This window comes from Hippocampus guttulatus, chromosome 10 (assembly GCF_054856545.1).
Source record: "Hippocampus guttulatus isolate MCC_2025c chromosome 10, RoL_Hgut_1.0, whole genome shotgun sequence".
NCBI lineage: Eukaryota > Metazoa > Chordata > Actinopteri > Syngnathiformes > Syngnathidae > Hippocampus > Hippocampus guttulatus.
In genome coordinates this window covers 21,226,856-21,237,125 of record NC_141270.1, presented here as the reverse complement: position 1 = coordinate 21,237,125, position 10,270 = coordinate 21,226,856, and the positions used below count along the sequence as shown (strand labels likewise).

General features: G+C 40.4%; 1 protein-coding gene across 2 annotated transcripts; it reads left to right on the top strand.

Annotated features, from left to right (window-relative positions):
• The first annotated feature begins 1,282 nt into the window (after window positions 1–1,282).
• On the top strand, window positions 1,283–8,920 carry LOC147199587 (large ribosomal subunit protein bL27m-like). Of its 2 annotated transcripts, none has more exons than XR_015102085.1 (4): window positions 1,283–1,540; window positions 2,994–3,122; window positions 5,263–7,979; window positions 8,079–8,168. XR_015102085.1 is itself a non-coding variant. In XM_086122384.1 (4 exons), the coding sequence occupies exons 1-4, from the start codon at window positions 1,501–1,503 to the stop codon at window positions 8,283–8,285; spliced, it is 444 nt and encodes a 147-aa protein (XP_085978510.1). In that variant the 5' UTR covers window positions 1,283–1,500; the 3' UTR covers window positions 8,286–8,920. The 2 variants fall into 2 exon arrangements, 1 of the variants encoding a protein (XP_085978510.1); XM_086122384.1 differs by having other exon boundaries at window positions 7,912–7,979; window positions 8,079–8,920.
• The last annotated feature ends 1,350 nt before the right edge of the window (window positions 8,921–10,270 follow it).

Genomic DNA, 10,270 nt, shown 5'->3' with positions numbered 1-10,270 from the left:
GTTGAATTTTGGACGAGGAGAATGTTGGTAATCCAAATAAAGGCTGGAGGCAATGAACAGTTCCTTCGAAGGGTTTAATTTATTTTTCTGCAGTTTACGAATCGATTCGGGCTCCTGAGAGGTCCAGATTTGAATCAGGAAGCGTAGAAGAAACACAATTATGAGATTATATAGAGACAATATGATAATGAGAGGCGGGGAGGTACGCCTCTCATGCAAATCCCGGAAACAAAGAAAGTAACATGTCATCTGACCCGGTGTGGCTGGAAGAAGTTGGGAGTGGTGAGGTGAGACCAAACCACCACCACCCACCATTTGGTGTGATGGCAAGTTCCAGAACCCCCGCTGTGCATACATCCTGAGATAAGAGGTCTTCCCAAGGGGACTTAACAGCGATCAGGTGCGGGGGACAACAGAAGACATTTGGGGGGGGGGGGGGGGCGTTAATCAACAAAGCAGGAAGAAGATAAAATTCAGCACTACATACGTTGTTTTAAGTGTGCAACCAGATGTTCAGGAAAGAGACTGGGATCAATAGTACTGTACTCATAGTAAGGCGCAGTTCCTCGATAGCTGCAACACAGAAACGAGAGATAATAGTTCCTCTTTTGATGTTGACATGTCTTCTGGAGGGGTCCTAAAAGTGGTGGGGGTGAGGGGGTACCAAAGGTGATTGTAATCACAGTAGGCAGGAAATACCTTCAACAGCATTCTACATTGTTTCTTTCAAATTCAACTAACAGAGAGGAATCATATCTTAACACCTCCAATATTTTTGTATATTTAATATATATTGTTTATATTAAAAAAAACTCAAATTTTCCTAACTGTAGGCGAGTACTGCTGAAATAAAGCTCTAGTTATATATTTTGTCCAAAAACAGACAGAAAAAAAAGGCATAAGGCTCTGGCTGTCTCACGTTACCTGGAAAATATGATCTTAATATGACGATTTAAAAGATGCAATACAGTACTCACTGTTGTTTTATGAAGCATCACAGATACTTTTCATTGATGGGAATTGCCCATTGTCTAACAAATTATGAAAATGTGTTTGTAATTTTTAATTCTTGCTATGTGGAACCACAACATTAATCTCGCTTTGAACTGATATTTCTTGGCTTAATTTACTGTCCACTTGTACCAAAAGAAAACGTTTTTTCACTATTTTTTTAAATGGGTGTTTTTTTTTAAATGTCTTGAGGGTGAAACTCGAGCGTCCTCGTTTTGTCTGCCAATTAGGCCGGTGTACTGTTGCTTTAAATGCTGCTGCCGCAAGGAATTGTGGGTAATATCGTTTCGTAAAGGTTTATGGGAGTACAGTACATTGCTCAAGAATACTTAAAGGTTGCATCGAAATATTTTTCTCAAACGTTTGTAGCGTTTGAACGATCCACTTTAACTACGTCCGGGTCATCTCGCTCCGATATTGTCGGAAAAGAAATTTTCGAGGCGAAAGCGAGAATTCCAAGAGGCACCCAATATAACTGAAGCTTTCAATATGGCATCGCAGCTACACTGCTTCACCAAGTACAAAGCAGGTAGGAAATAACTGAAACGTTCAATATGGCATTGCAGCGACAGTACACTGTTTCACCAAGCTGCTATCGGAAGTCTTGTTTATTTTTTTTCACTCATCTTGCGGCGTTAACTGTTAAGATGATTTTGTAAGATTTTGAATGTATTATTGTAATGATTGATTTTAATTATGTGTCTAAAATGATTCATATCGATTATGTATCTAACGTTTAGAAAGGTATGTGTGGAAATATTAGAGATTCAATGATTTACAGGAGCTCGGACAGTATAACAGGACGATTCCAGTGAGAATGATTTTCCTGTAACAAATACTAAGATGTTGTCTGAGTATTGTAACTCAAGAAATTTCAGCGTCATAATTAAAACTAAGACACGTGTTCTCCGTTATCAATAGTGTTGTGGTAAGGTGAATAACAAGAACGCAGTGAAACACGGAAAACAGCGGTTCCATTGCCACTGTAATGCGCGATCCAGTGTGGCTCGTTGAGTGACCATTATATTTAAGTCATTCGGTTTTCAGATGAAAACATGAATATCAGACAAAATTCACATTTAAAGTTCACAATTACAACTTTTATTTGATGCTATACATCTAGATGTGTTAGCTGAGGACCGATCAGTTTTATTTGAAGCCGCCCAACAAAGGACTGAAAATGAATTTACAAAAAAATGAACATTTAATATTTGGTGACACCATCCTGACTTGCAGTAAATGCATCAACCCATTGACATTCTTCATTTGAAATGTTTTTTTCCAGACCTTGACTGCAACCACGTTTACTTCTTGTTTGTTTCTGGGGGGTTTTCCCTTCAGTGGCCTCTTCAGGAGGTAAAATTGCATGCTCGATTGAGTTAAGGTCCAGTGATTGACTTGCTTGGTCTCAGACCTGACACTTTTTACTCTTGATGAACTCCTTTGTTGTGTTGGGCTTTCCACCATTCCTGAGACCAAGATTAACCTCAACCAAAGTGATGGAAAAGCCATATTATGGAGAAAAAAAGAATACAAATCTTGAAGTTCATTTAATAATGTCCACTTGACAAGTAGGTGACTTCATACATAAGGTACTCTGTCCTAAATTACTTAAAACATCTAGATATAAATATCCTGGAATAAAAAAACTGGAATTCTCAACTTTTGTCGAATGTTCAACTTTTGTGTTATGTGTTCTGTTGTATTGTTGTTATGTAAAGCGCTTTGTGACAGCTGCACTGTTGTGAGAGTGCTATATAAATAAAGATGTATTGTTTTGTGTTGTATTTAGATTTGAAATCAAAATATCTTCATGAACAATAAAAACAAAAGAATTGACCTTGCCGTTCCAATCATTTTGGAGGGGACTGGACCTGTTCAGTACCCATAAGTAGTCTAGTCCCCATAAGCAATGTACGTTTGGCTTCAATAAATATGAGCTGCTTGCTTATTCACTTCGTCTTTAATTATATTGGTTTCAGGGCTTTTGGATCCTGGTCAATTCGTTCTCCTGTCCTATCTGAGGTTTGCATCCAAGAAGGCTGGTGGTAGCAGCAAGAATCACGGAGGGAAGAGCCCCGGCAAACGATACGGCCTTAAGAAGCAAGATGGTAATCTTAAAATATTTTAAAATTTCTTTAGAAAACTTGTGCATGGAATATTTTGATTTCATGCAAACTACATCAGTGTTTTTCAAACCCTGTGGTGTGCCGCGGGAAAATATCCAATTTGTATGCTTGTGCGGTCTATCGCCCAGAAAGTAATCGTGTAGTACACTCCCATACCGCTAGGGAGCAGCAGCAGCTAACCAATTGCCTTGTGTTTCGACCACTAGAGACACGTGAATTTGTGCCGCACGAATGCAGGACGACAGTGAAACAATAATTATGAAAGATTATAAAATACTTTTTTCTTTGTGTTCATTTGATCCCAATTCAAGCTATTATAGCGTCATTCTTCATTGTTTAAAAACGGTTATAGTAACAATATAACACGTTAATTGTGAAAATAAGCGGGGTTTTTTTTCACATTTTCAGCTAGTGGTGTGCCGCCAGATTTCTTCAATGAAAGACGTGTGCCTTGGCCCAAAAAAAGTTTGAAAAACACTGAACTATACATGACTCAGTTTTCCACGGGTTTACTTGGCCCAATACGCCTTAGTTGAGCGCAGGGGGATGAAACTCCTTTACTCCATTTCAAACTGTGCAAGTGAATGAAGAAAAGTAGGCTGTATATATATATATATATATATATATAGATATAAAATGTGTGTGTGTGTGTAAGTCCTACATAGGATGCTGGTAAGAGTAAAACAGGAAATCACGAGATAAACCAAAAACGCTTGCAAAGGCAAGGACAAATATGAACAAAATTTGCTTGTCATGAAAGGACAACAAAACCCAAAGTGCATATGATACAAACGGAGACTAGTTATCAACCAAAATCGTACTTACATGGAACAAAAATAATACATGGTGAGAAACTACGAGGCCTGAACATGAAGCGTTTAGAGATTTTGAGTACTTGGATACAGAGTCGTGAGCAAGTCGGCATGGCATAGCTTTCTAAAGGCAGTCGGTTGCAAGGCCAAACTCGTGTCAGGTGCCTCTTGTGAGGGAACGCCCACTCTTCAGCTGGAGACTGAGGAAACAAAACAAACAGGACAGGATCACGACAGTATGTAAAAGCCCATGACCTACAAAAAAATTAAAAAAGACTCAAAAATCACTGCAACGCACTTTACTTTGGAGTCAGCCAATCCTCCATTAACCGTCTCCAGCTGGTCCAGAATGTTGCTGCTCGCCTCTTGACTCTGTCATCCCTTCAATGGCTCCCCATACATTTTAGAGTTATTTTCAAGATCCTCTTATTTATTTTCAAATCTCTAAATAATCTCGCGCCACCTTACCTCTCTGAGCTCATCCGCCCTTACACACCTGCCTGGCGCCTCAGGTCTGCGGACCAGACATTATTAGAAGTACCAAGAACTAAACGGAGGCTCAGAGGGGATCGAGCCTTTTCTGTTGCTGGTCCCTCTCTTTGGAATGACCTCCCACTGAACATTCGGCAAGCCCTCTCGCTGCCCATCTTTAAAACCCGACTCAAAACTCACTTGCATTCTTTGGCATTTAACTCAGCATGCCTCACATTTGATCTTAGTTTTACTGTTTGGTGCCTACGACCATCTTTGTTACTGATTTATTCCTTTACTGTTGCATATGTTAGTTGCTCCATGTACAGCACTTTGTATGCAGCAATGGCTGTTTGAAAGTGCTCTATAAATACAGTTGAGTTGAGAAAACTCATAATATTTAATTTCCTTTCACATTTTACTTCATTCTCATCCTTTTATGGAGCTGATATTCAAGGATGAGATTTTTCCGCTTTATGGCGTTTTTTTCCAGTCAAAATTGACCTTTTTTATATTGTTCCAAATCCGTTGAGAATTTTTTTTGGGGGGGCGGAGGGATCTGGCATTATTTCTGGGCTGCCGGACTTACTTCGGCAGACTCGGGACTCGTAACATTTACAAATAAAGTTTGCAAGCATCCATTTTGAATACTGTTTTTTTCTCGCGAAGCGTTAGTTTGTCGTTACTTTGTATATGGGCTCAAACCAATGTCTTACTTGTTGTGATTGGTCGCTATATCTGTAAATGCAGAATCACAACCAATCCGTGTTCGCCTTCCGAAAGCCCTTTTCCGCGAATTCTGAATGGTTTTGCACAAGGGAGTAACATCTCAAATACAGGTGGTGTGGAGAAAGACGTCAACAGTAGACTTGGTAAAGCTGCGGGAGTGTTCCAACGCCTCCGCAACATCTGGTCATCGAAAGCCATCACTACGACCACCAAGCTACGCCTCTATATGTCAGTGGTTGTCCCAACAGCGATTTACGCCTGTGAGACATGGATGAAGACAGCCAACATAACCAACAAGTTAGATGTCTTTCATCGGCGTTGCCTGAGATCCATCCTGAGGATCTCATGGAGAGACCACATCACCAACGAGGAGGTGATGAAGAGGGCAGGAGTGGCTGAACTGTCAGACATTGTCTCTGAAAGGAGAAGGAAAATGATCGGCCACGTACTCCGGCTGCCAAGAGAGAGACCGGCAAGTGTGGCCATGGACTGGATGCCAGAGGGTGGAAAGAGGAAGAGAGGTAGGCCAAAGAAGACGTGGAGACAGACTGCCAAAGAAGACCTCAGTGAGATGGGTGTCAGCTGGCATGGAGCAAGAAAGGTCGCCAGTGACCGGAACAAATGGAGGAGGCTCGTCGCCCAATGTTCCAAATAGGAGCGGGCGGAACTAACTAACTAACTAACTAACTAACTAACTTTGCACAAGGTATGTAGTGTACTGAAATTACTCGTGTATATAGTCTGTATTAAACAAAATGCCGAATGTTATCGAGACTCGTGATGAAGCTAACGTGCGTCAGATAGATGCGGATCTGAAAAACAAGTTTCGATGGGACTGGTTGGATAAAAAGCTGATGGTGTCCCCAGCAGGAACCGGTAAAGAGGAACCATTGTCTGTGCTTGTGTCGGATTTCGTGAAAAAGCTCGATGTCGCTGGTAAAGCTCTGTGTACACTGTGTGTCAATGTCATTCCATACAGAAAATGCATTCATAACCCATAATAGTAAACAGTTTGAGACTTCACTATCACTGTATGAGGTAAGAATCAACAGCCTTTTATCACATTTACACATTTTATGAATACAAGTAATGAACAAATCTTAAATATGGCCGGGAATGTGTTTCATTTTTTTAGTTTTGATTTTGAGCAGCAAATTTGAAGTTACATGTTGGTCCTCACCAGGAACGCATCAGCAAAATTGCACAAAGGCCTATGTCAAATTTTCACCTGAAAGAATAGTGAACAATCTTGGGATTTTTTTCTGTGAAAGTTTCAAGTAGTCTGTACATTGAATTCACTTCATCTTTAGCATGTTTACTATAAACTGCCAATTTTGTAAGCAAATAGGGAATGGTATTTCAACAAAAATTGTAAAATTTTGTTGACAAAATTAATGGTTTTAAAGCTTTAAAATCTTTAAAATCCATAATCTAACGTACGTACTCCAAATAAACGTGTACTTTAGTCTTAAGTGTCAATTTTATATGTAACTAGAGAATGGTATTTCAACAAAAAATGTAAAATTTTGTTGATAAAATTAATGGTTTTAAGGCTTTAAAATATCTAAAACCCATTTGCTTCCTAGGGCTTTGCCCCCTGGGCCCCCAACCGGGGCGTTGCCCCTGGACCCCACTCAGACCCCCGGGTGATTTTCAGATTTTTTCGTCATGAGCCACTCTCATCCCTGCATATTTGATCTCACTAACTTTTAATCTCATGTACAGACACATTTTCTAAAAATTCCAGGTCCTATGCGCCAGTACAGTATTCCAATGTGGCCACGGCTGTGAGGGCCCTTTGGCACCCCTAGTTATGTATTTTTCTTTTTACAAAAATGAATATTATTTTGGGGGGCCAAAACATGTGTACGAAAGCTCGCCAAACTATGCAGTCATCCAGCCTGGTGAAAAATGTAATGCTTTAAATAAGTCTTCAACGGTGAAAACAAAAAAGGATCTGTAGCGCCATGTACAGTCCAAAAAATCAAAACCAATTCCACTACGTTTGACCGAGGCCTACAAAAATTGGCAGGCCAATGTAGCACCTCAATATGTTCAGAAAAAAAAATTACGTTACGAAAATGCCAGTTGCAGTCAGTCTAAATGAACTGGAATGAATTTTTGAATGTCTAATTTTGTCTGATTTTTGCACATTTACACTGGTCCTAGAGGATTCAGTAGAATGACTTCATTCTTCGACTCTCCTGTCCTGCCCTACGTCATTCTTTGATTGGTTCTTCGGCATTGACCCATAGGAAGACAGTGACCTCATACTTAAGATGAGAGACTGGATGTGGCATACACAATCCTACTGGAAAGTGTTTAAAAAGCATTTCAACTCGTGCTACATGTGCTAACTGCTAAACTAAGCGGATTAGCAAACGCGGTGTCATTAAAAAAATCCTTACCTTAAGTTCTGCCCACCATTCTTTTGCCTTTTCTGAACAGAGAACAAATGCACATGCACATAATGACTCTGTTGACATGACTTTGACAGCTGCTTGTCCCACCTCCCTGATGAACTGAATCTTGGCGGAAGCATACGACGGTTGAGGGGGTCTTGTCAGTGTCGGACTTGTAGTGTGACGTTTCGTCTGATCCAAGACAGAACAATATTTCTCTGGTAGTCTGACAACGTGACCGTCGTGAATGACACAAAAGTTGTGTAGTTTGAGAAGGCCATTATTGTGTTCCAAGGAATTATCAGGTGTCATTGTAAATTTGTAAAATGTTCATTCGATACTGTCTTCACTTTTAAGGTAACTTTGTCCATGCGGGCAACATCCTGGCAACACAGAGGCTGCTGAGGTACCACCCAGGAGCGCATGTAAGTTTACTTGTGTTCTTTTCTGTCCTTGGGAGTTTGATGTTTGACTGGTAATTAGACATTAAATAAAGTTACCACATATGTCATTCTGTTTTGAAGGTTGGCATGGGAACCAATAAAACTCTTTATGCGCTTGAGGATGGTTGCATCAGGCTCACCAAGGAAGTCTATATCCCCCACCCTCGCAGTCTGGAGACGAGCCAGATCATCACCAAGCTTCCTCAAGGAACTTTGCTTTACAAAACCTTCATCAACGTTATTCCAGTCACGCAAGAGCCCACCTTCAAACTGGTTAACATGGTCTGACCCCTCATTTAAAGAACTGGAGACCAATTCATTATAATGCCAATATCCACACAAAGGTATTTTAAAACTGTTATTTTGATCACTTCATTGCATTTTTTGTCATCCTGGTCCATGATTACTATCACTTTTTTTTTCTTTTTAAAGGCCACGCAAAATTCACCAAACCTTTGAAATGTTATGGGACACTCGTATTTGGCCGTTTAATGATACATGTCAGCAATAGAGGAAATATACACTGTGATACCAGTGCCTATATGCAGATATACAGCCTCTGTGATAACTTTAATAGTTATGTGGCCATCTGAGTTTTCCTCATAAAAACCAAACCGAAATCATGTGATGTTTACATAAATTCCTGCAGGTCACAAATCTCAAAAACGTCTGTTCTCATTAAATTTAATGGCACATGTACACACGTGGATGGATCCTCTGTTAATCAAAGAAAACCCTACAGTGGTCCCAGAAGTAATTTAAATGTGACAAAAATATTAACATGGTTCCCATGAAAGCATGGAATTTGATTCATTTCCAGGTCTGGAAAAGCTTGGAAAATGGAAATTACTGTGTGTGCAAACTAGTCCTGTTTCTAACACTGTTTAACAACTCTGTTTCTGGAAATAAAAAAATTGTACTCACTTGTCTCATGGCTTGTTGTCTTGTACCTGCCTTGGTTTTCTGCCTGCCCATCCTTTTTTTTTGTTATTTCATGGCAGGCATTCCAAATCCTACAAATGTACATTGACAATAATATTAAAACACAGCAGGTATGGAAGTTTTTTTTTTTGCCAAAATGCAATTGTACACCTAGTATTTAATGTGCTTCCTCCCATGGCCTCTCAACTTATCTTGTTCCAATTGAAGGACCCACTCGCAATCACACTTCCCCGGGACCCTCGGTGAGTCAATGAAGGTACCAAAAGATCAGTGGCGGATGCTGGTCTGTCAAAGAGGGAAAGCTCAATTTTGGCCGACATCATAAAATGTGTCCGTTTATTTATAGTGAATTCTATTCTCCGTTCCTTTTCAAGAAAATTATCTGTGATCATGTCATACCAACAAGGCGTCTTTTCCAGGGACTTAGTGTCCTACAACTACAGGAACTACAATAAAACCCACCAGAAATAAAAGATTAATTTGTCGCTAGTTGTTTACAACAAAGATTGTCGCTAAGATGATTAGGAGAAGTCTCCAGCTCAACTCAGAACAGAATGCGAATTGAAAAATTGCTCACACGGATGCCTACACTAAAAGGTCGGTGATTGGCTCATTTCGATGTCAATCAAACTGGCACACAGGCTCAGACAGATCATCCCAATCTGATGCAGAAAAGCCTGGCGTCTGGTACCCTCCCACTGCCATCCAGTCCCAGAGACTGGAGCGTCCGTGGGCGGGACAAAAACCAGCTTGTATCCAATGACTCATCTCCGTTCAACGGGACAAACTACCCTGAACTCTCGAGACGCTCGGCGTCCGGGCAGTAGACGCTTTGCGGACGCTCAGCGTCCACCGTTTAAAGCACAGCGAAGCTGCGAGAATGAAGGGAGTCGCGCCGTAACCAGTAAGAAGAAGCTGATTCGGAACAAAAGTTGAGCACGTTGTAGCGCATATTTAGTCAATGACATGTACACACAATGAAATTGACATTCATATATTTGATCACTTATTCTTTGACATTTTAGGGGAAGCCGAGCTTCCCTTGCAGTCCGAGAGCAATCGACACTGCAAAAGATGTGTGTGGACTACCGAAGCCACATTGTCAAGTCAAGTCAACTGTATTTATAGAGCACTTTCAAACAGCCATCGCTGCACACAAAGTGCTTTACATGGAGCAATTTAACATGCACAATAAACAGTAAGACAAATCGGTAACAAAGGCAGTAGAAAGCACCAAACAGTAAAACCAAGAACAAATCTAAGTAATGTTGAGTCGAATGCCAAAGAATACAAGTGAGTTTTGAGGAGGTTTTTTGAAGATGGGCAGCGAG